Source organism: Microplitis mediator, chromosome 1, assembly GCF_029852145.1.
Source record: "Microplitis mediator isolate UGA2020A chromosome 1, iyMicMedi2.1, whole genome shotgun sequence".
NCBI classification, from domain to species: domain Eukaryota; kingdom Metazoa; phylum Arthropoda; class Insecta; order Hymenoptera; family Braconidae; genus Microplitis; species Microplitis mediator.
Genome location: NC_079969.1, coordinates 14,568,942 through 14,596,073, shown reverse-complemented (window position 1 = coordinate 14,596,073; position 27,132 = coordinate 14,568,942). Strand labels below are relative to the sequence as shown.

At 33.3% G+C, this 27,132-nt stretch overlaps 1 protein-coding gene across 9 annotated transcripts in view; it reads left to right on the top strand.

The window, feature by feature from the left end:
- The window catches only part of LOC130677904 (synaptotagmin-7), a 1,016,663-nt gene that overhangs the window by 146,832 nt on the left and 842,699 nt on the right, over positions 1-27,132 (top strand). Inside the window, exons 9-10 of one of the 9 annotated variants that reach the window (XM_057484891.1) lie at positions 100-334; positions 669-1,785. The exons of the other annotated variants lie outside the window; for them this stretch is intronic. Coding sequence (XP_057340874.1) covers positions 100-334; positions 669-949 — 516 coding nt within the window. The 3' untranslated portion in view covers positions 950-1,785. Of the gene's footprint in view, positions 1-99; positions 335-668; positions 1,786-27,132 lie in introns of those variants that run through there. 9 annotated transcript variants of the gene reach the window in all.

Sequence of the window (27,132 nt, the reverse complement as noted above, 5' to 3'; positions counted from 1 at the left end):
ATATTATTTATAATTCGTAATTCAAAACACTTCATTGGAATTTCTTTTTTAATTAATATAAAAAAAATTAAATTTTATGAATTTATTAATTTGAAATAGCTCGATTCAGACACATTGGAGAGAAAATCCGCTGCACTAGCTTGTCGACGTTTTTCGGGCACACACTCGTTTGATGCGATTGCATCTCTCTTATCAAATATTCATTTATCGTTTGGATTAGAGCCCAATACAATTCAAGCAACAGTAACAGATAACGGTAGTAATTTTGTAAAAGCCTTTAAAGAATTAGGAATTCAAGGTTCGTTCATCCCTCAAGATTCTGAACGCACTGCAGGTATGAAAGTTATATTTAATTGATGTCAATATACCTTTTAATAATGAAGATTAATTAATTAAGAGTAATTAATAATTAAGATACTCAAAGTTCCTATTTCCAAATTTTCTCTGTTTCAAAAATCTAAAAAACTCTACTAATAATCATAACGATAAACAAATCTATTTATTTATGAGTAAAAATTTCTGACAAGTAATCTGATATCTGGATTTAATTATCTTTCATTTTTCCACAAAATCAACGTAAAAAAATAATGATATTTACTAATTAAGTGCGATTTAACATGTTAAAGACACATAATAAAATAGAAATATATGACATTTTTATTTTATAGATCAACCTTCTGACGATTGGAGTGACACTGACAATGAAGTTGCTGAGACGAGTGAGGAATTTAGTGAAGCATGTGAAAAAATTTTACCAACTCATTACAGGTGTGCGAGTCATACATTAAATTTAATTGCATCAACGGATATTATTAAAGCTATCAATAGCGACCCAGACCTAAAAAGAAAACATGAAAGTGTTTTGAAAAAATGTAAGGCTTTGTGGAAGTTACTACGTTCTGCGAAGAAAAGAGAATCTCTGAAATCTATCCTGGGTGTTTCCATTTAAAAGTCCGTTATAACCCGATGGAATTCAACTTACGATTGCTTCAAGAAATTGATTAAGCTCAAAGAAAAACTTATGAGCGATGATTTAAAATCACTTATGCGACCATTTCGTGCTTCAGATTTTTTATATTTGCAAGAATTGGTTGAGTGTTCTATTCCTCTTGCAGAAGCTATAGATAGCTTACAAACAGAGAAATGTTATTACGGTATTCTTTTGCCAACATTAGTTTCAGTCAAGAAGCGAATTAATACTCTTTTAATTCGTCAGGATATAGTTTACTGTAAAACAATTTTGAATCAAATTATAAATAGTATCGAGAAACGGTTCGCGACATTATTTGATGTCAATGAACAGAATATTGACGGAATAATTGCTGCTATTTCACATCCAGCTTTTAAAGGCCGCTGGCTTTCATCTTTTTCAAAAGAAGATCAGAAGATTATATATACTCGATTTATCGAAGCTGTTTCAAAAGAAGCCTTAAATGAGTCGTCGACTGCCAGTGTCGAAGAAAATCCTAACTTTGATTTTGGGTCTCCGGATGATACTATTGACGAGTTTCGGCCTTCAATGTCACAGGGGGAAGTAACTGCAGAAGTAACTAGATACTGAAAAAATTCGGACTGTCAACTTAGCATCTTAGAACGTTTTCCAGAAATAAGAAAAACATTTTTAAGATACAACACGCCTTTACCATCTTCAGCCTCTGTTGAAAGACTCTTCAGCAATGCGACAATGCTTAATTTGCCAAAATATAATAAATTAAATGATCAGCATTTTGAGCAACGAGTACTTGCTAAAGCTAATTTAAAAAAAATAATTGATTGAATTTATTTTTAAACGTCGTTGTAAATTTGCTATCTCAATAAAAGAAAAGCTTTTTTTAACGAAACTTAAAGATAGTTCAACACTTTTTCTTATAATTTAATTACTTTAAACTCTAGTGTTCCAGTTAGAAATCAATCTTTCACTTTTTTACCTCTTTTCATCCCAGCTTTTTATTTGAGAAATAATTTGTTTATTTCTTACTACAATTTTTGAATTAAAAAATATTATATCAATTTTTAATTGTGATTTTGGGGTTAAAAAATAATTTTTTTATTTTGAATTCCGATTTCGGGATTAAAAAATAAATTTTTAATTTGTAATTCCGGCTTTTGGATTAAAAATTGAATTTTCAATTTTTTATCCAAAATTTTTGAATTAGAAAATTCACAACCCTGCTTTAACTTCAAATTACGTTTGAAAAAATAGAAATATCGAAAAATTATAAGAGACTTTTTTTGTAAAGCGTCAAATTTCTCATTAGAATAAGTTTTGAACATTTGAAAGTATTGGTCCTACAGTGAGCTACAAAACTCCAAAGCTTAAAAAATAAATTATCCCATGTTATTTAAACGGGAAATAGAAAATTGCGATGCGGCAGCTGTTAATATTAATGTCAAGAGCTTAAACTTTCACAGTATTTTTTTTTCGTCATTTCCAACAATATTTTCAATATGTTATGTCCGGATTTAATTAATCAATAACAATTAATTATTGGAAATGGTCGCGTGGGCCTCAAGTGGGAGGCACCGGGCAAACAGGGTGATTTTCCTAGAGGATTAGCTCTAGGTTTTATTTTTATTGTGAGAACTCGAACGATAAACCCCGCAGGGGCCTCTCTGTGTATTCGATGCAGAATTTGGATTTTATATGTTAGAGAAATTGGTAATTTTCACCTACCTTTTCGTTGTTCGCTGCTTACTTGCAAGTTGGTCTTTGGACTGCAAACTCCCGTGGACGGCTTCTGTTGGTCCCTGATCGAAAGATGATTTGGTTCAGGAAGAAGGGATGCGGTTCTTAATATTAGAAATAATCTAATATGCAGGTTTTCCCCAATGATGAATGTTTATTCAAATATTTCCCTATGGGCTCGCCGTACTCAGTTCACAAGATGTTAAATTGTTCTTAACACTAAGGTTCTTTTCTTTCACTTAAATCTCTAAAGATTGCACTTAACTATTAGAACTTAAACTTATAGGTTTTACACTTTGAATTTGTAGAGTCTTTAGCTCATATGAGTTCGGTATGAATCCCCGACTCCAGCAATTCACTCGAACGAGAATCGCTGTTTATACACTTAACAATTATTGTAAAAATCACCCACGCCTCCTCGTGTTTACGCGAGCGGTACTTCCCGTGTGGTGATTTTCAGAAAAGAAAATATAATTTTAAAAGAGACAATTTTGAATAGAACTTTAACGGTAACAAGCAACTTGCCACGCCTCCTCGAGTGCAATATCGAGACGATCTTCCCGTGGGATTTTATAGTATACTTGACTGTTTAGATTTTATTAATGAAAACGAAACTAACCGGTTTTAAGAGAAATAGAAAATAGAAAAGAGGGTTGCCTAAACGTAACACGGTTTAGAACTCACGCGGGCCAGCAAGGAAGATACATTAACTTCTCAAGCGTCATAGGCTGCCGCACCTTGGTGTTCGTTGTTTTTATCACCTCGGTTCGCGAATCTGGAGCGAATAATTTAGAATATATAATTGGATGAATTTAGAATACAGTCAAGTGTAATTCCCTGATTGGAGGAATCGTTGACGACGTGCAACGAGGTGTTGGCCGAAGTTGCTATCCCTAAAATTGTTAACGCTGCACTTTGCAGCGAGCGCGGCAAAGAGGCCCCTTTAAATATACGGCAAGCCGGATATAACAAATATAATGGAGAAAAAAAAATTAGTCGATTTTTTTGAATCAGTCTAATATATATAGTATATTAGACATACTCTAATGATCCGTACAGTGAGCATTATTATTTTGTATTCTCAAGTGTTTATGTATATTGGAATTTTTGATATAAATATCGATAAACAATACCATTATTGTAGTGTTTTAGTATTTATAACTTGATTTTTTATTTAATTTTAAGCTATTACTGATTTCATTTTCTTGTTAGGCATTATATGATTACTTTTCATATTTATTCATGTCATTTGTTTATAAATTTTTTATAAATAAATGGATTATTTGAATATTTTTGAAAATTTTTCTTTCACCATATAGTTAGCGTAAGAAAATGATGATTTAAAAAAAAAAAAAAAATTTTCTTAAAAACGCATTTATAATTTTTAGAAAATAAATGCGTGTTGTTAGAGGACTATAACACATAAACGTTAGGTTTGAAATTTATAAGAAAGTTTAACTTATACTGTGTAAGAACGACTCGGAGGTCGAAAACTGTATCTTCAATAGTTGCAAAGTTACAGCAATTTGTTTGTTGACAAATTGAGTCAGTGCTTGGACATTGTCGTACTCCGGAATCCAGATGTTTTTTAAAAAATTGAAAAAAGTTTTATTTGCCATATTGTAGCAGGTTGCTGTTTTTGTTATTTTTTTACGTTCTAGAAAAAAATTAAAATAAAAAAAAATTGCTTATTACAAATTGTTAAGCAAATAAATAAATAAATTGTTGACAAAAAAATTTTTTTTTGCTATTATACACTAATGGAAAAAATTAAAAGATAAAAAAAAATTCGAAATTTATGGGCGATTTTCAACAGGCCCTAACTTTGAGAGAATTGGTCATACAAGGAATAAAAAAAAAGGAAAATGTAGCTCAGAGTGTCTTCTTTTTGGATTAGAACTTCAAAATTTTTTAGCGTCAGCGGTTTTAGAGTAATCTTAAAAAATCCAGCGACAAAAAAATATTCAAATTTTTTTAATTTTTGTTTTTTGGTCTTCGGGCGTGGAGAAATTTTTTTTTGCTTGACCACTATGAGGATCGGATACCTTTATTATTCAGCTTTAATTTCTTTTTTTATGGACCTTGATACGTCCACTTCTCGCCGAGATATCAGTCGTCAAAAGGAAAAGGATCCTTCTGTCTTTGATTATCGATATCTCAGAAGCCAATGATCGCACAGAAAGTTAATGGTAGGTTTTACAAACTTGAATGAATTCCCTTCAACGATTAGCCATTGCTTTTTCGAAAAAAAAAATTTTCCTATCGTCACATGAATTTAAAAATGCAACAAAAAAAGGGCTTGTTGTGGTTTTTTGGAAAATCGAGCGCTAAAACGAAAATATTGTGGAAATCGATAATGTTAACTGTGCATTCTACAGTTCAATGTGTCCACAAAAACCTTTCAAAGAGCCAGATCAATCCAACCAGCCGTTTATTTGTTTCACTTGATCAAAATTTTGAAAAAAATGAAGGATCACGTTTTTGCTCTGAAAAGCTCATAATCTTTAACAAGATGAAAACAAACATTTTTTCTGAGCTTTGTCTACAATTTGATCGCAGACAGTGCTTAAATTCCCAAAATAGAAAAAAGTTTTTTTTCAAATCAAAATTTTCAAAAAAAAAAAATTTTTCAAAAAAAATTTTTTTGGAATAACTTTCGGAAATTTACAAAACCAACACCCAATTATTTTTAACACGTTTACGTCGCTGCATTCCGTGATTTCACTGATCTCTTAGTCATTAAATTCAAAAAAATTTTTTTTTTGAAATTTTTGTTTCGAAAAAAAACTTTTTTCTTTTTTGGAAATTTAAGCACTGTCTGCAATAAAATTGTTAACAAAGCTCGGAAAAAATGTTTGTTTTCATCTTGTTAAAGATTATGGGCTTTTCAGAGCAAAAGACGTGATCCTTTAATTTTTTCAAAAATTTGATTGAGTGAAACAAATAAATAGCTGGTGGGATTGATCTGGCTCTTTGAAGGGTTTTTGTGGATATATTAAACTGTGAGATGCACAGTGAACATTATCGATTCCTACAATATTTTCGTTTCAGCGCTTGATTTTCCAAAAAACCACAAAAAGCCCTTTTTTTGTTGCGTTTTTAAATTCACGTGACGATAGGAACAAATTTTTTTTTCGAAAAAGCAATGGCTAATTGTTGAAGTAAATTCATCCGAGTTTGTGAAACCCACCATTAACTTTCTGTGCTATCATTGGCTTCTGAGATATCGATAATCAAAGACAAAAGGATCCTTTTCCATTTGAAGTCTGATATCTCGGCGAGAAGTGGACGTATCAAGGTCCATAAAAAAAGAAATTAAAGCTCAATAATCAAGGTATCCGATCTTCATAGTAGTTAAGTAAAAAAAAATTCTAACAATATGTTAAAAAACAATTTTTCAAAAATATTTAAATAATTCATTTGTTTACAAAAAATTTATAAACAAATGGCATGAGAAAATCTAAAAAGTAATCATATAATGGCTAACAAGAATATGAAATCAGGAGCAGCTATTGTTTATAATCATTGTTTAGATATTTTGATTATTTAAACAAATAATTAAGGAATCGATTTTTTTTAAATCATAATTTGCATTTCTAAATATAATGGCAAAAAAAAATTTTTTTTTGTCTACAATTTCATTTTTTTGTTTAACAATTTGTTATAAGCAATTTTTTTTTTATTTTAATTTTTTTCTAGAACGTAAAAAAATTACAAAAACAGCAACCTGCAACAATATGGCAAATAAAACTTTTTCCAATTGTTGAAAAAACATCTGGATTTTGGAGTACGACAAAGTCCAAGCACTGACTCAATTTGTCAACAAACAAATTGCTGTAACTTTGCAACTATTGAAGATACAGTTTTCGACCTTCGAGTCGTTTTTATACCGTATAAGTTGAGCTTTCTTATGAATTTTAAAACTATCGTTTATCTGTTATAGTCCTCTAACAACACGCATTTATTTATAAAAATTATAAATGCGTTTTTAGGAATATTTGTTTTAACTTCCCGCTAAGAAAATCGAAATTTCATCAGATGTCGACGTTTTGAGGTCCTAGGAAGCTATTCTGACTATTTTCAGAATGATGTCCGAGTGTCTGTATGTATGTATGTGTGTGTGTGTGTGTGTTTTTGTGTGTGTGTGTGTGTGTGTGTGTGTGTGTGTGTGTGTGTGTGTGTGTGTGTGTGTGTGTGTGTGTGTGTGTGTATGTATGTGTGACCGGTCTATAACTTTTTAACTAATGAACCGATTTGGATGGTTAAGGCGGCAATCGAAAGAGCTTGTTGGCCATCAACTTTTCTGAAAATTTCAGATCATTTGATCCAGTAGACTCGAAAATATTGGTGAATTACGGAAAAAAAATTTTTTTTTTTTTAGTTTTTTATTCATATCTCAGAAACAACTTGAACGATCGACTTCAAAATTTAGTCAGCTCTGCAAATTAATAAAACGCGTCGATTGCCGCCTTAACCATCGAAATCTGTTAATTAGTTCGTAAGATATCATGGGAGAAAGAAATGCTAAAAAACGGTTTTTTTTCGATAACAATGGGATACGAAAGTATTTTCGAGCTCGAAGAGCTTGAAAATGTATTCACAACTATGTTTTCGAGCTCTTTGAGCTCGAAAACAGCGGGAAGTTTTGAGGCTGGCCTGCAGGGTCAACCGATAGACAGATTTTTTTTTCATTAATCATTATTACCTTACGCTAACTATATGGTGAAAAAAAATTTTTCAAAAATATTTAAATAATCCATTCATTTATAAAAAATTTATGAACAAATGCCATGAAAAAATATAAAAAGTACTCATATAATGCCTAACAAGAATATGAAAACAGTAATAGCTTAAAATTAAATAAAAAATTATGTTATAAATACTAAAATTCTACAATAATGTTATTGTTTATCGATATTTATATCAAAAATTTGAATATAAATAAACACTTGAGGATACAAAATAATAATGCTCACTGTACGTATCATTGGAGTACGACTGATATACTATATGTATATATTTATCATTTAAAGACGCCGTAGAACATATATATATTTGGGTGCTTCATTTCGGAGCCCGATTTTTTTTTTTCACGTGCATGTGAAAAAAACCATGTAGTTCAACACAAAAACAAAATTTTCGCACATAAAAAAAAATTATATGTTGAATACAGACCTAGCCCATTGAAAAATTCGATTTTCCCATTTAATTAACGTGGGAAAAATTTTTAACTTCCCGCTAAGGAAATCGATGATTTTCGAAAAATTCGGGAAGTTATTGTTTTCACCCCGATTTTCAAAAATCGAGTTTTCATCAGATGTCGACGTTTTAAAATCCCAGGAAGCTATTCTGACCAATTTCAAGATGATGTCCGAGTGTATGTATGTATGTGTGTGTGTGTGTGTGTGTGTGTGTGTGTGTGTGTGTGTGTGTGTGTGTGTGTGTGTGTGTGTGTGTGTGTGTGCGTGTGTGTGTGTGTGTGTGTGTGTGTGTGTGTGTGTCTGAAAATTTCAGAACATTTGATCAAGTAGACTCGAAAATATTGGCGAATTACAAAAAAAAAAAATTTTTTTTTTTTAGTTTCTTATTGATTTCTCAGAAACGAGTTAAACGATCAACTTCAAAATCTCATCAGCTCTAGAACTTGATAGAACGCGTCGATCATCACCTTAACCATCTCAATCGGTTGATTTGTTCGAGAGATATCGTAGGAGAAAGAAATGGTAAATAACGGGTTTTTCCAAATATCTTCAAAACTGCAGAACGGATCGATTTCAAAAGTATATCAGCTCTAGAATTCGAGAAAACGCGCCGATTTCCACTTCAAATGACAAAATCGGTCCATTAGTTCAAAAGATATCGGCACTGAAAAGTTGAAAAAATAACATAGAACGTTATTTTTTCCGGATAAATCAAAATATAATGTACTAAATGTGTCTGAAATCACACCAACTATTCCTCTTTATAGTATCTTTCGATCATCATAGAATGTCGTCTAACTTGTTCTTTAGTTTAAATCATATTGTCAGAAAAAAATGAGAAAACCCAGTTTTTAATATGTTTCTCGGACATTTTATATATTATTGCTCTGACCGACGTCAAAACTCACTCAAATCTTGATTTTGATCACTGACGTTGATTTCTGCCTCGATACATTCATTTCATTGAACATAATTGAGAATAAAAATTTGAAAACCGCTTCTTCATTAATAATTTCCGATTCTTAACTTGTTAAACTTTAGCAAAAAACGTAACTTGGTAGAGCTTGACACGCTCATAAAAATTAATCCGAAGTTATTGAATTTTCGAGCTCGAAGAGCTCGAAAATATATTCGCAGTAATGTTTTCAAGCTCCTTGAGCTCGAAAACAGCGGAAAGTTTTGGGGCTGGCCCGCAGGGTCAGCCGATAGACAGATTTTTTTTTTAGCTTTAAGTATTTTTAATCTCGTTAACAAATCAATAGATCGAATAGACTAATACATATTTCTGTAGGAAATTGAACGCTCTACAAAAAAGGTCTCTTATCATTTTTCGATGAATCCATCTGTTTCAAAGTTATTATAGCTCGAAGTGAAAATGGAGATCGTTTTACTTTTCCGGTAAAACTATCAGACTTATCACAAAATGGTACGGTATTATTTTTTTGCCAATTTTATTCTCTACAAACTATCATGAGTAAAGTTTTTTCAAATTCCGCATTGTTTTCTAGTTATTTTTATTTTAATTTCAAGCTCTTAAAAAAGTGGTTCCGATCGATTTCAAGAGTTCGACATTGAAATGAAAATAACTAGAAAACAATGCGGAATTTGAAAAAACTTTACTGGTAATAATTTGTAGAGAATAAAATTGTCAACAAAAAAGACCTCAGAAAATTTTGTGATAAGTCTGATAGTTTCACCGGAAAAGTAAAAAGGTCTCCAACTTTACTTCGAGCTCTAATAACTTTTGAATAGATGGATTAATCGAAAAATGATAAGCGACCTTTTTTGTAGAGCGTTCACATTTCTACAAAAATATGCATTAGTCTATTTGATCTATTGATTTGTTAACGAAGTTAAAAATACTTAAAGCTAAAAACAAAATTTTTCCCATGTTATTTAAATAGGAAAATCGAATTTTTCAATGAGCTAGGTCTGCAATCGACATAGAATTTTTTTTCTTGCGCGAAAATTTGTTTTTTGTGTTGATTTATGATTTTTTCCACATGCACTTGAAAAAAAAATCTGGCTCCGAAATGAAGCACCCTAATATATATGTATATATTATATGTATTAGACCAGTTAAAAAAAAACGACTATTTTTTTTTTTCAAAACCCGCAGTGAAATATCTTCCTAGTCATGAAAAAAGAAGCCTGTGAAAACGGGAGCTCTTGATATCAATTTTGAAAAGTCGCTCATCGTAAATTTCTATTTTACGTTTAAATAACATGGAAAAAAAAATTTTTCAACTTTGGAATTTTACAACTCATTTTGGAATTAACATGTCAGGTTGAGAGATACAAATTTTTAAAGGAAATTGAATGCTTTAAATAAATTGTCTCCTATGTTTTTTCTCTAAGTCTACTCCTTTAAAAGTTATTCGAGTTTAAAGTTCAACATGTAATTAATTTAACCTTTTTTTCTTAATTTTTCTCACTCTCTAAATGTGAATTAGTGATTTTTCACAAATTTCGAGTGAACATTCATTAATTGTTAATGCTACAATTGTACCACGCAGAATGAGTGAATATTTACTAAATGAATAAGTGAATATGAGAATTCACTGATTTGATAAGTGAATATGAAAATCCACTAAATTGAAAAGTGAATATGGGAATCCACTGATTTCATCGGTAAAAAAAAAAATATATTGCGAAAAAAAATATAAGACACTTGTAATTAGATCCGAAATGTGATCAATGTATTAGAATCATTACTTAGAGGAAGTATACATGATTTTGATTGATGAAAAAATCCCGGTGACTGCTGGGCTCGAACCTGCATCCTTCCGATTCAAAGTCTTTGATGCTATCCACTGCGCTGACCTTCGCATGTGATCGCGTGAGTGTAAATAGTATTTCGTTATGATACCAAACAATAACTGATGAAGAAATAAAATGTCTGTGATGTTATTATTGACGTACTCTCTAAACATGAATTAGTGAAAATAGGTGAATATTCACTAATTCCAAGTGCAAACCGAACCACTAATTTCAAAAAGTGGTTCAGTTGGCACTCAGAATCAGTAAATATTAACTTATTTCGATTATTCATGTTTAGAGAGTACTCTTCATATAAATATATTATTGTTCTGTACTTCTATTTTTTTTAATTTTGGAAGTTTTTTATTAAAATTTCTAAAAATAGCACCATAATTATTAATTATATTTATATCTAATAAAACATTTAATTATTTGCTAGTTAACGTTACTAGTAAAATTGTGTAATTCACAAATTAAGAAGTGGATAACAGATACACTTGTAGAAATTATGAAAATATCGCTAGTTCAGTAGTAAAAATCACTAATTTGCTAGTGAAAATTTTAGTACTAAACTTATTAGTGAGAATTCACTAATTCGTTAGTTAAATGCACTGATTATGAAGTGAATACTGCTTCACTACCGTAATTAATGAAATTTTCACTGATTCATGTTAAGAGAGTAAATATTTCATAACTATTATTGAAAAAAAAAATTTGTCTTAAAATATTAAATTATCAAGTTTAACGTCGTTGACAAAGTCGATCTTTATTGTTTTACTATAAGGAATAAATGACGATTTAATATATAAAATCTGAAATTAATTCTCTCTTTGAAGTTTAAAAAAATTTGAATTGTATGTACATAATTTTTCGGAAAAATGACCAATTGTGGTTTGTAGGAAATGTAGTGCACTTTTTTACTGGTTGGTCGTTTTTTTTTCAATAATAATTATAGAATATTTAACAAAAATTAAGAAAAATAAAAATAAACTAATTACATGTTAAACTTCAAACTTGGATAACTGTTAAAGGAGTAGACTTAGAGAAAAAACATAGGAGACAATTTATTTAGAGCGTTCAATTTCCTCTAAAGATATGTATCTTTCAACCCGACATGTTGATTCCAAAATGAGTTATAAAATTCCAAAGTTGAAAAATTTTTTTTCCATGTTATTTAAACGTAAAATAGAAATTTACGATGAGCAACCTTTCAAAATTGATATTAAGAGCTCCCGTTTTCACAGGCTTCTTTTTTCATGACAAGGGAGATATTTCACTGCGGGTTTTGAAAAAAAAAAAAATAGTCGATTTTTTTGAACCGGTCTAATATATATATATATATTAGGGTGATCCAAAAAATAGCAAATTTTTTTTTTCTCGCAAACAGGTTCAAAACTTTCATTTAGATAAAAAACGACACCTGTGAAAATTAGAGCTCTTAATATTAACATTAAGAGGTTCCTCATCGCACTTTTCTATTTTCCATAAGAATAACATGGAAACAATTTTTTTTACGTCTTCTGATTTCTATAAGTAGCTAACGATGCGTCATAGGAATAATTGGCAGGCATGTTTTTGTACCGAATTGAATGTTCTACAAAAAAAGATTCTTATCATTTTTTGAGGAATCTATTCGTTCAAAAGTTATTTGAGGTTGAAGTCGAATTCATATCAAATTTTGAGAATTTCTTACTTTTCCGGCGAAACTATCAGACCTTTTGCAAAATAGTATTTGACTTTTTTTGTAGAAAATTTTATTCCCTAGAAGTTATTTCTGATTCTAGGAGTTTTTTCGAATTCCGCATTGTTTCCTAGTTATTTTAATTTTAATGTCATGCTCATAAAAAAATACTGAAAAATAAATCGCACCACTTAATTGATCAAGAATATCATTTATCAACGGTAATAGATATGCATCTTTAACAGTTTTATCATTTAATTTGCGATAATCAATTACTAGACGCCATCTTTTATTGCATTTAGAGTCAGCCTTTATGGGTACTATCCACAAAGGGGAATTATACGGTGAGGTCGAAGGTTCAAGTATATTCATTAACATTAATTCCGTTATCCGTTTTTCCATTTAGTCCTTCTGTGCAGAAGGGTGTCTGTATTGTCGACTATTTACAGGAACGTCATCGGTAGTAGGTATAGTATGGGTTGCTGTCTCTGTCGCACGCAGTGGTTCTCCCGGAATGGAATAGGTCAGCGTATTTCTCTACAAGAGAAACTATTGCTTTACGCTCTTCCTCATTCAAATGTTCTAAACGCAAAAGTTTTAACACCTTATCAACACGATTTCCCCGCGTCCGAGTACTATTATCGTATCTATCCGTGTCGTCTTGCGTCAAGCTAGTATCCTCGTCTTCGCTTGTCCCGAAAGGGAACAGAGGAATTACGGGTACTTTTACTTTAACATCTTTATCGAGAGTATTAATCGCGTACAAATGAGCGATACCGTTATTATTACTTACTAAAGCTTCGCCTGCGTAAATACCGTTTTCAAATTCAATACGGGGTGTATAACCCTCTTCTAGTTTACTATTTACTCGAACAAACATTGCTGTTTTTGTACGAGCTTTTAAAACGAAATATTCTCCTTCTGTCAATGATATTTGTAAATTGTTTAAGCGTTGAAAAGTTACCGTATTATTTACTAAATTTATTATTCCGCCGTGTTCTCGTAAAAATTCCATGCCGAGTATGCCCGTATAATCTAAAGGAAATTCGTCTGGTATTACATGGGAATAAGTATTTGTATTGAAAATTTATTTTTTTATTCTACCCAAAGTGATAGCTTCAGAGACACCATTTAATTTATAACAATAAGATTCATCAATTAATTTTTTATATTTTACTTCTCGATATTTAATCAAATTTAAATTACACCCGGTGTCTATTAAAATTTTTCCATAACTCGATATTATATCTTTAGATCTAAGCATAATCGACGTGGGTTTATAGTCAGTTGCCATAGCACCTACGGAATAAGTTTTTTTTGGTAATCTTAGTTTGGGTGTGGTATCTGGCGCTGCGCTGCTACGTTTCCCATCAGCGCGCCTATACGAGGAAACGTTTTGTCGTTTCCCGTATTGGTATTCTGATTTGAATTTAACCCGTCGCGTTTTCCTTCGTTGTAAATTTTTCTACGGCAATTATTAACTGAATGACCATTCATATTGCAATAGCTGCACTTTAAAATATTTTTATTTGGATCTGGTCTTAGTTCAGTTTTGTTTTTATACAAGGCTCTACATTCGTCAATATTATGGTTATTTCTTTTACAAAATTTACAGAATTTAATGATTTGTTCTATTGAATGATTTTTATTTTGATATTTATTTTGTTTTTCTGCGTAATTTTGAGTGTTATTATAAGAATTCTGACGATAATTATTTCTATTACTATTGTCCCGAGTATTTTGAGAGTCAAGTTTGTTATCTGAAGGAATATAATAATAATCTTTACTTTCTTTTTTAGCATGGGAATCATATACTTTAAAAAAGTTGGCTGCTTCCAGATTTTAAGCAGTGAAAAATTTTGACTCAGCCAATTTTTTTTAAGTAATCCATGAACGATATGATTGAATTATTGAATGCTTTTAGATTCATAATTAATTTGCTTATAATTATCTTATATTCTAAAACTTGGGGTGAAAAAGTTAGAAAAAAATCGCCCACTTTTAAATTCCAGGCAGTGTGGAATTGAAATCTAGATAATTAATTTTAAGATAAACTATAGATATTACGGTTAAACTATTGAATACTTTTGGTCATTACCTTATAATTACATTATAATTATCATATTCTGAGACCTCAAATTAGGAAGCTAAGGAAAACAATGAGTGCCCTGCTTTCGAGTTCCGAACAGCGTAAAACCTTAATTGGATAAAATTTTTTTTGGAACAAACTATAAATCTTAAGATTAAACCTTTTAATACCTTTAAGTCAATAAATATTTACTTTATAATTATTTTATAGTTATCATACTCTGAAACCTTAGAGAAAAAGTAGGGAAAACAAGGAGTGTCCGTTTGAGATTTTGAGGAATAAAATTTTTTTTCTTTTCTCTCCTGATAAATTGCAAAGGCTGCGGTTAGTCGAATTGCTAAAATTTTAGTAAAACACAAAAAAAGTAATAAGTAATCTATTGTAAATAATATTACGTAGAAATTTATTTATTGTAAAATTTTTAAAAGAGTTATAATTCTGCAGAACGGCAGGTTGATTTTAAGGGAAACGCGCGTAAATTATAAACGGCGAGCACGGGTGAAAAAAAATTGATGTTCAAAATTTCTTTTTTATGAACCAAGAAATGATTTCTGAAATATTAAAAAAAGGGGGGAAAATTTGAACGAAAATGAGATGGAATTCCGAATTAATGTAACTTTGTGCAAGTAATAACGTGAAAACAGGCAGAATTTTTTTTTTCCCTCTCAATTTTATAATTTTTTTTTTATTACAAAATGAAGTAGCGAAAATATATATATAAGAATCTTAACTAATCAATTGCGTCTAATACCGCAAGACGAGAAAGCAAAGCCCTGAACAATATATAAATAAAGAAAAGTTAAAATTTTTTTTACTTTTAACTTTCTCTCTATATTTTTATTTTGGAACTTACTGTTCGCTAAAAATCAGACGGACTGCGATAACTTCAAGGTCAGATGACAAGCGATGCAGACCATGAAACTCGGTAGTCCGACGAGGTGTAGCCCCTGGCTGTAGTGTTTTGAGCACTGAAAAATAACCGCATTCGAATGACTGACCCGGGCAATTCATACTGCTGACCGTGAGGGAAGGCACGAGTGAATGAGTTGATCGACTTGGTCACACAAGAGAACGCCGCGTTGTGGAGGATGTCGATCATAAGTTAGGGTTCGGAGATATATGAAAATACGGAGGATGATCTGGAAACTATATGAAATAATAAAGATAAATTACCGAGTTAGAAAAAACAAGAAATAGATTTGTAACTTACGTCAACAGGGGCGAATCGCTCGCAACATTGTTCGAGAGTAAGAGGTTGATCTATGTTAAATTTTTTTTTTGTGCTTAACTCGCACTAGGGTATTAGAACAATCAACTTGGTAGAATGGATGATTGCGATGGTAAATGACATAGAGAGCAGGCAAAGATATCGCGAAAACCGCAGCATCAACTCAGGAGGCTGATAACGGCAAACGGATTGTCGAGACGCACACGTGCAAATAAAGCATCGGAAGAGAGAAATTAATATGCAGATAAATTGTCCTTTTTTTTTCGAAAAAAAAATCAAGTAAAGTTACACAAGAAACGCATGAAATTTTAGGAATATTAATCTAACATTAAAGATCGTATTTTATAATTATAGAAAATTACATAAGGAACCCAGAAGGAAATTAGAATGAACCTTTTGTTTTTCTAAATAATTTTTTTTTTGACAAAAAAAAACATAGAAATTAGTAGAACCGTACGAATTTTTTTTCCCTTTTTCCAAACCAGAAATAGTAATCCGAACGAATTACACATATAACGATTTCTTGGTTCTGGTCTAATAAAATTTTAATTTACTAATAATGTTATCGATAAAAAGATAAGAGAGAAATTGGTTGTTAGATTTCAGAAATTAAATAAAATGAAATAATATTTAAAACGACTCTCAAAATTACTTAGAGCGAATTTTTATTATTAATTCTCACACCTTTTATTTTTTCATATATACATATACATTATACATTTTCTTAAGTAGTAACTACACATACATGTCAATTGTGGGTAAGAAAAAGTAATAAGGCGTAACAATGGCCGGAGCCCAGTATGTATTACCGAATTACATAAAATAAACGGCAGACCATGTACGATTTTGAGGGAAGAATAAGAAAACCATTGTTAGGAATTTACCTGGAAATTTCATGGTCTATGAAGCAATTAAGAAATAGATGTCGCAATTTCGTTTCAGTCAGAGATGTCGATGAATTTTCAAAAAACCGCCTGGTTGGGTAAAAAAGAAATGATAGCATACTTTTAATTTTAAAATAGATCTTTCTGAAAATATGATGAAATGATGATTTTTTGTCGGAATTTTGTTTTCAAGTTCTTTGATTAAGAGAAATTGCTGCTAAAATTTTGAACTAAATTGTAGAGTTTTATTAAAAATTGGGTAAACCGATTTTTTGAAAGCAATAGTTTCCAATAAAGATACTTACCTGTAAAGTACACTGTAAATAGGAATAAAATAAGGTTGGGCATGGATGAACAAATTGGTATTTGTCACAATTGAATCAGGAAATTGAATTAGAGGAATTGATTTGATTAAGTAAGAAGAAGCCAGGTTCGGGCGGACTTCAAATTTTGCTTTCTCCCTCTCGGCGTTCTTTTCTCCTTCCCTTTTGTCCTTTCCGAAGTTATTTAAAGCGAATTTAAATGAGAAGAACAGACTAAAGTTAATTTTTTTTTTGAGGGAGATAATGAAGTGAAAAATAAAATTTTAGATAATAGGATGAATCAATGGAATTATACACAGTCACGATTAATGATAATAATGAGCTTCGCTAGATAACAGAGGGTGAAAGTGATAAGTTAATAATAAATTAATTATGACAAGTATATATGTAAATCGTGAAGTATTGTTGAATTTTGCTAATTTACAAGAGATTTGTTTGAATACAGGACGGAACGCAAGAGTAAAATGGTACTGCTTGCAATAATACTGTTGGCTCAACCTCTACAAGCATTATTCGGGTACGATTGCGGAGGCGTGTCTATGAACGTCACCACCATATCGGCAAATAAGGTGGGCGAGTGTGACATACCGTTGAAAAATCCAGAGAAAAAGTCGGTATCGCTTTAATTACTTCAGTTCGCAGAATTCAGTAATACGGAAGTGTTTGAATGCCGGGTGGAGATAAATCGGACGATAACATATTGCGGAGATTGGTATCATGCATTCGTAGTGACGAACGGAAGAAGAGAATATATTTATGAATTAGAATACAGACAGTGCACAAGGTTACAGGAGACTGGTAGGTTGAAATTGGGTTATAATGCAGGATTGGAGGAATTAACAAGAAACGCAACACATTATCGGACAATTATGTTGGCAGGAATTACTACAGTAAATGAGAAATATGCAGGAACATAATATAGTGACCCGTTTGGCACTTGGGATCAAGTGATTGTGGAGGCGACCGTTAGGATGACGGTTAGAAATTATTTTGCTACGGTGGAACGTGCGAGCAATAAGGTAGTTCTTAGCAGTGGAGCGAGATGTGACTGGGCCGATGGAGGGTGCATAGATCAAACGGGAGGTAACACATTTTGGGAGGTCATTAGAGAAGAATCGTGTCTAACAGCGAGTCACATGATTTTGTATGAGGGATCTGGCACGCTATTGTCTGGAGAAAAAGGAGAACCAGAAATCTATACGATCAATACAGAGGATGTAACATTTGCCCTAGCGAAGAAGATGGAGAAGACAATATGTGGTTACACTCTTAAACAAACGGAACATCCTAAATTATTAATTAAGGTACTCAAACCAGGTGGAGAAACAGTAAGAGTAAAGCCTATCTCGACGTACGACCTCGACATATTTGCATACATAAATTCGGAATTTGTGTATGTAGAAAAACATATTAAACGACGAATGAGATCTCTTTACAGGGATATATTAACACGAAAGTGCAAAGTTGAACGACAGGTAATATTAAACGCACTGATGTTGTCAGGATTGAAACCGGAGGAATTCGTTTATGCGATAATAATAGGACCAGGATACTACGCAACAGTTGCAGGGGAAATCATTCACATAATTAAGTGCATACCGGTAGATGTCCAGTTAAGAATAGTAGAAGAATGTTATCAAGAATTACCAGTGACTTATCAAAATCAGAGTTGGTTTGTTACGGCTAGATTAAGAATGATAATTAAACAAGGTACCATTGTAGACTGCAATCAGTTACTATCGGTTGGATATAAAGTAGATGGGGCATGGATCATTATAAGACCGGGATTTGAAGATATCCAAGAACCACAAATGTTAAAGCCAACGACCATACCGACTTGGGATTACGAGGATACCAGATATTTGGCAACAAGTGGGATATATACGGAAAAGGATTTGAAAAAATTGAGGAATAGAATAATGCTGCCGGTAGAAACTCCGGTTTTGGTTAATACCATAATAAGAGGAGCACCAGGTTGCACTATCGTCGGTAGTACGGGAATATCAATGATACAGTTTATGGATGAATCAGTTATTGAAAGCTATGCAAAAAAGCAATCGGATAAATTTTGGGGAGGATTTTTAATATTCGGAACGGCAAGTGCGGGTTTAATAGGCATAATAATAAGTATAAAAATGCTGAGAATAATAATCGACACAGTAGTACATGGATTCATTTTGCATCGAGTGGAAAAACCGTTGAAAATCAGGAAGAAGAAAAAATCACGAAAGTAGGAGGAAGCCGGTTTCAGAATCCACAAGTTAAAATAAGCGAATGAAATAAAAACGAGAGAGGAAAATTAGTTAAAGAACTGGTTATTTTATTTCGAATTTTTTTTTCTTTTTTTTCTCTGGGGGAAGGGCGATTATGATTTTAAATTTGATCAATTAAATGGTTACAGCGCCACGGTGAGAACGGGAGAAAAGATTACAGGAAGGATGATAAGGTTGGACAATAGACGGGGATTGTATTCGGAGGATATCGGAGAATACAGAGTATTTTCGCATGAGTGGAAGATAATAACATTCATAGATATCTATGAGGAAGAAGCTGAGACGAAACGGTTAGTAAAGAGATTGGACAAATTACGAGAGCATGGCAAGAGCGAGGAGCACCTCATGGAGTTGGAAAAACGAGTTAAACTAATGAAAACACAGGTAGAAGAGAGTAACGATTGGTGTAGGCGAAAGGCAGTGGAATCAACGCCAGAATTGATGGGTCATTATGAGAAAATATCTAATTTTGTGGAAAATAATAATAGTTTAGTAAGAACAGAGGATAACGAGGTCATACTCAGACTCCTAGAGGAATTCAACATGGAAGAAGGAAATGAATAAAACAAGGTGGATTTGGATCAGTTTGAGTGGAAGTTAGAAGTGCGCAAGTCCGGTGGTAGAAGAGTATTTTTCGCTTCTTTCATGGTAACAGAAGGCCAGATTTACAATGGGATATTGTCGGTGTCAGATTTTCAGCGGGCCATTGATGTTATTATGGAAGACAGCAAAGAGATGGAACTTTCTACAGAAACGGATTCAGATGGAATAAAAACATTGCAAGCGATCATAGATGCAGAGGTATGGGTTTATGATCAAAGAATCATATACATTTGGAAGATGCCGTTGATGTTGAGAACAAAGTATAGATTGATCAAACACTCTCCATTTAAGATCCATCCAGAGTAAGATAATCGGTAATCGATTCTTTGGGGTTGGTAGAGTTGTCGCACATGAGATGGAAGACGGAAAAGGGTGCGAAGCAAGGTTGTATGCAGGGAAGAACGTCGATATCAACGAGTGCGAATTCAAAGTAGTCGAGTTGGAAGACATTTTGGACGAAGTTCTACAATACGAATGCGTGGCTGTTTGTGGTCATGGGCGATGAACTTGTAAAAATTGGTTTCGCTGGAAATAAGACTGAGGAAATGACAGTAAACGAAACCAGAGTTATGTGGATGCGGGAAGAGTGTGAGGGAGTAACTGGTGAAATGTCTTTAACTCCGACTCGAGGAGTACATGTTGGGACAAAGATTATGGATAGAAAGTTGGGTTGGCCAGAGATTGGGAAAGAGTTGGAAAGGATTCTGGAAGGAACTCATATTTCTCTGGATAAACTAATAGCCGACGTAGGAAAAACACAAGGTGATGGAGCCACTTTGGAAAAAAGAGGTGTCAGGTTGGCAGAGGTGCAACAGGAGCTGCGCCATATGGTAGAGATTGAAGGAATACGAGATGAAATTGTGGGAATCAAGGCTTTGACCGCGTGTTTCTGTATAGGACTAAGCGTCATAATATTTTCAATTTTGTGTGGATTTTGCTCAAGATTATACATTAAACGAAAATTTCAAGCAGAGAATGAAGGACAGGCAGTAGAAAAAAAAATCACAACGGTAAAAGAGCCAGAGATATGTATGAACCAAGGATTTCGGATGGAAAATGAAAAACAGACAGAAGAAAAAGGGACGACACCGGTAGAAGATCGTAAGATGGAACCAGTTCAACAAAGGTATAAGGAGTTAGACATTCTGAAGTCACCGCAAAAATCAAAGCGAACAAAAAGGGAAAAGAGAGTGGATATTACCAGATTGAAGGAGAGGCACAGTGCTATTGGAAATGACGAGGCACAGGAACAATCAGGGGTATCGTATGCGGGTTTAGAGATGATGCAGTTAACTCAACTTCTTCATCATGATGGCAAACCAGAAGGATTGACCAGAGCTACTACTGCCCGTCGTAGCATTTGGCACTATAAGAACTTGGGACTGTAGAAGAGTTCGTAATCAGCAACCTATCAGTCCTTTTTTCCCTTCCCAGCCTATTTATTTTGTTGCTGGTATACCACACAACGGAAATGCAGCCAGCACGCCACTCGGAAAATGAACAGGTGGCCGATGCGGATTTTTTTCGGGATGCTTGATCAAGCAGCAGTGAATCCACGTATTTTGTGGAAACTCAAAGTCGGCGGTGCTCGGGTATCGACTACTGCCATCATAGTGATAGAAAAACTAATTGCTCATCTTACATTTTCTATGCTACGACAGAGATTGGAGAAATCATGTCTGCGGAAAGAACCGCAAATAGTTATCAAGGACATCCTTGGAATTGATAACGACCCAAAGACAGACCACCTGGAAAAAGTTACATTTGACATGGCATGAAAGTACGTAGTCTGTAACCGAAAAAAGATAAAAAATTACGTATCGGATGTTCGGCTTGTAAAAGACCGGTTCGCGAGGAACATCGGTTCTCTTTATGTATAGAGTGTGCTGGTCAGTAAATATGACTTATTTGTTGTATTTTTTTTTATTAACACAAAAATAATGTTGATTCACGTTATTATTCATAAATATGTAGTTTTAATGCAATAAAACGCAAAAGAAGTGAATTTCATGATTTGTAATTTTTTTCATTTTTCCTTCCAGTAATTTTGCAAAATAACTATACTTTTTGGAGAATTGGTGGATACTGTTATTTTTTTGTGGTAGTGGTATATATTGTGCGGACAACCCTGAAGTTTCAATCGTTAATATTGCAACTTGGCGGAGTAGTGAATTTTTTTGCAAAAAAAAAGACATTTTTCCAGAATTTTGACCCATATGACCAGTTTTTAGAACGCTATATATGAAGTATCCAAGTTAAACCATTAGAAAAATATTAATGAACACGTCAACGAACATGACACAATTAGTTAAAAGTCTCAAAACATTTACACATCTTGTCTGGCCGGGTTTTTCAGCGTGGGGTAATGAGTAACCCCATGTGGCCGTTAAGGGTTAATTTATTAATTTATAAAATAAAACAAGTGTTAAATATAATTATTTTTAATTACAAAACATCTAAATCTCGTTCCCGCCAATAGAGCAACCCCAGCACCTTACACTCTCACTTGAACTTAAGTTTAAATTTAATTAAAATGTTTAAGTGACTTTTTGCAATTTCGATAAATTTTTTTTGGATAATCTGACCTGATGACTTTTTTAGGAAGTTTTATGCCCTTTAATTTGCCGGCCTCAAAAATCATTGATCAAAGCAAAAAAGTCCATTTTGGCTTTGACAATCAATTACTTAACACATATTGGTTGTACAGAGAATGGAAGTAGGGTTTCGAAAACTGCAAAACATTCGCTACAAGACACAAGTAGTGGCTTTTGATGAAAAATTTGTTATTTTTATAGTGTTTGTTATAGGTATTGAAACGATGTTGAGGTCCACCCCCTTTAATAAGGGGTGAATCAACCGTCCGTTAATCATTTCTTACTTTCGTAAGAAACAGGCCCGTGTTATTTTTAGCCAGTGGGCTAATTATTTGGTGACTGATCCTGGTGTTACCTGGTTCGTAGGGACCAGACGACCGGTTGGCCTTGAATTTATATATCCTGAGTGCATATAAAGGATCGGGATTCGTGGGGCGAAATAAGTTATATGAAAAGATAGACTAAAGGTATTTGCATATTGAGCCAAAGAATAGTATAAGATTAATATTAAGCGTAGTGGGTTATGAAAGCCATAATAATAGTTATTATTATACTTACCTATGAGTTGCTGATTCAATGATGCTGGTAAAGATAGCAGGTAATAATTAAAAGCAAGGACAATTGTGATCTAAGCATCACAATTGTTAATTAAAAACCACAAGAAGGTAGATGACGGGGTTTCCGTCTTCTACAGGAACATGCTGCAGGCTATGGTGTGTGATTAATTAAGACGAGGATAAATAAAGGCGTACCTCTACGGGGTTTCCGTCTTCTGTAGGAAAATGCGACAGGCTATGGTGTATGATTAATTCATACGAGGATACGTAAAGGCGTACCTCTACGGGGTTTCCGTCTTCTATAGGAAAAGGCTATAGGCTAGGAGGTGTAAGCAGGTTTACACGAGAATGCTGTAATTGCATCTCTACGGGGTTTCCGTCTTCTATAGGAAATGCTATAGGCTAGGGTATGTAGTCAGGTATACACAAGAATGCTGTAATTGCGTCTCTACGGGATTGCTGTCTTCTATAGGAAATGCTATAGGCTAGGATGTGTAGTCAGGTATACACGGGATAGGCCAAGGTATACCCCTACGGGGTTTCCGTCTTCCATAGGAAATACTATGGGCTAAACTTATTTAAGGTAATGCTTAGAAACTACTAGATAAGCAGGTAAAGTTAAAAATTAAAAAAAGGTTAAAAACGTAAAACTATATTTATTATAAAGACATAATGAAAGTCAGAAAAAACTATATAACCTCTGATAATTATCGGCGCGTAGGCCTTTTTATAGATTCACGTCGGTGCTTATGCGCCGTTGGTAGGTGAATCAGATAACATATGGTACATGAACTCGGTAACCGTCTATTATCATGGTAAGATAATGAGGTATCGTCAACCTCGTTACAGTATATATAATATATTGTACATAATATAGTATACATATACTATACTATACCTACACATATAGATTCCAATATACATATGTATAATACCTAATATACATGATATGTCAAATATTCTGATCAATCGTCATATAAACATATATAAATAGTAGAGGTTTCCACTATATTCAAATGGTGTATTACCGTACGATGGACGGTGTGGCTTAATAAGTTATAAATCAAATTGAACGGAATGTAGTAGAATGCCGGATAGCTCAACTGGTAGAGCACTCGGCGCGATACCGAATTGGTCTGGATTCGATTCCCAGTTCGGGCTATCTATATTTTTCTCAATTTATCTATAATTTGTCTTATTGAGAAGGTTTGCATGTTTAGGTTTCCACTATATTTAAATGGTTTTGAATTGAAGAAATAAAGCTTGTCACTACAAAAAACATTTTGATATTGAAGAAATGATTGAAGACCAAAGAATCGCTCATTATGGTGATGTTTGGCGAAAACGAGATATTCAAAGCTTCGAAGCACTAAGAAAGAAAAATGGCAGCGCTTCGAAATTTTCAGAGTTTTTTCAGGACACTTTAAGGTCGATAAAAAACTGACGGGATGCTTTGTTCATCCGTTATATCCAAAGTCATACTAAGATTCCTAAATGTCCTTGAATATGAGAATTTTTACCTGTTTCTTAATTAACATTATCGTTCCAAAAAAAATTTTCCATTAAAAGTTACTACAGTAGAACCTCTATAACTCGAACTCCAAGGGAGAGGCAAAAAAATTCGAGTTATAGAGTTTTCGAGATATAGAGGATTTCGAGTTAGGCAGCAGGAGCTGCCGGAATTTTGGTGTGTATTGCAGTGAATCCTAACTAGATCTAAAGGTATGATAATTTTACAATCGCCAACAGAAAACCTGACGTCACCTATAAATTCCATTACCATTTCGTAGAACTGGTAATCCTAATAAGATACTTACATACGGTAATAATTTTAAATTCGAGATAAAGAAGTCCGAGTGCATGTATTCGAGTTATGGAGGGTAAAAATTTACAGAAATAGCTTGTAGGGACTCACTAATTATTTCGACTTATTAAGGGTAAAAATTTCGAGCAACGGAGGTTTTGGAGCTTGGAGGGAAGGGAATGAAACATTTCTTCGAGTTTAGGAGGTTTTCGACTTATCGAAGTTCGACTTACAGAGTTTCTACTGTAATTGTGTCTTATAGAGAATTTTTTGCAGTTTCCAAAACCCTACTTCAATTCTCTGTACAAACAATATGTGCTGAGTTATTGATTGTCAAAGCCAAAATGGACTGTTTTGCTTTGATCAATGTTAACTCGGCGCCAAATCGTCCTAGAGACTTTTTAAGAGCAGCAAATTAAAGGGCATAAAATTTCCCAAAAAGTCATAAGCTCAGATTATCCAAAAAAAAATTTATTGAAGCCCATAGCTCAACTGATCGATCACTGGGCGCGATACCGAATTGGTCTGGGTTCAATTCCCAGTTCGGGCGATATATATTTGTCTCAATTTATCTATAAATTGTCTTATTGAGAAGGTTTGCATGTTTAGGTTTCCACTGTATTCAAACCCATAGACTTTCTTGAAGACGAGCAAAAATTTTAAATTTTTTGCGTTGGTTTTCTTAGGATCATTCTGAAGCCGTGTACAATAAAAATAATTGAAGTCCAGATCTAAAAACTAAAAACTTAAGGCAACAATTTGCTTTTTTTATTTTTGCTTTATGACCATTTTTTACCGAGTTACAGCATGTTGAAAATCACTCAAAAATTTGTAATTTTTTTTTATATCTTTTAATTTTTAGGACCAGTGTATTACAATTCGTATTAATTACTTTATTCAACTCATGCGCGCTATTCACGTTTTATCATGCCTGAAATGCGAACCGTAAATGGCCGTTTACCGACCGGTGAAAAATTATTTGTCAAAATGCAATAAAGATGTCGACTATCCCGGCCATTGTGACGCAATGAAAATAAACGTAACTATCTTTCAAGCTCTTACTGAATATGGGGTAATTACAATTCCCTATTGTTACCCATTGAGTAGCCAAGGTTGGGATGCCGATTGTTTTTTTTTAACCATGTCACTAAACAGCTATTGAGACTTCGCTTTATAGGCGATTAATAAAACGTGAATAGCGCATGTGAGTTGAATAAAACTATGGGCACTACATGTAGGGTAAGTCATAATCCGTCACTCGCGATGTGTTTAGCTGATACATTATGAATCACTTACCCTACTAGTTACGCCAATAACTACAACATAACTACAGACTACTTGCTTATAAAAAAATTATAAATCGGGAAATCAAATTGCGTTACATTATGCATTATCGGCGATTCACTTGCTTTTGTATTTCATCATTATAAAAGTTTTCACAATATTCAAATATTCAGCTTCTCTACATCGACGCTGGTTGGTGCGAGATGGCAGCACACGATGACCGCACGTCTCTGCGTGTTTATATTATTATGAGTATGTTGTTGATATGTCGCATTTTATTTCAATTACTGTGTCCAAATTATACTGTTGATTTCTTAGGTATAAATTGCAATCGGATCAGTAAAAAGTACGGATTAATTTACGGATATTTACTTATTTTTAGATCACAGACTGAATCATTTGCGTATTTGATTTTTATGCTTATGATTATTCGCTGGCTGGCGCATGCACGCCGTATACACGATTAGTGTATACAGCGATTCTCTCATAGGAAACCTGAAATGCGACGTTAGCATTTTTGAAAATGTATAATACCAAGAAGCGACAGAATCAAGTCAGTCGATTACAAGGCAGTCGATCACAAGATCTAGTAGAACCAAGAACTCTGCACAAACCTGCTGGCTTGATCCTGTCACTCGGACTTGAAACAAAATATATATCCATATTTTGTTAGAATACGCACTCCTTATTTAAACTTTGGGCGCCGACACCGGCAGCCTAAGCACTTCCTTTCCGAAGCCGAAATTCATGCTTTGAGGCCGATGACGCAGGAGGTCAGGATGTGCGGTACAGTTCGGTCACGGGATTCGAGGTGTCATCGTGGACCTCACCGAAGGTCGTCCGAGAATTAGGTCAGAGGAAGTTCTTGTTAAACTTTCGAGCTCTTGTGTTGTTGAGCTTCCAAGCTCGTGTGTTGTCAGGCTTTCGAGCTCATGTGTTGTTGGGCCTTTGAGCTCTGGTGGTTGATCGACCAATTGGGATTACTTTCCTCTACAAAAGAACCGAGTCTTCGAAGCTCGTCTCATTCGCACCCAGAAGACGTATCAAGGGATTATTTGGGCTGACTTATGGGGCCCATAATCCCCACCATGGTAAGTCACTAAACTTTTTGCATAAAATAAAAGAAGGTCAACAGCTGACGCACCTGGAATCTATTGACACCCTA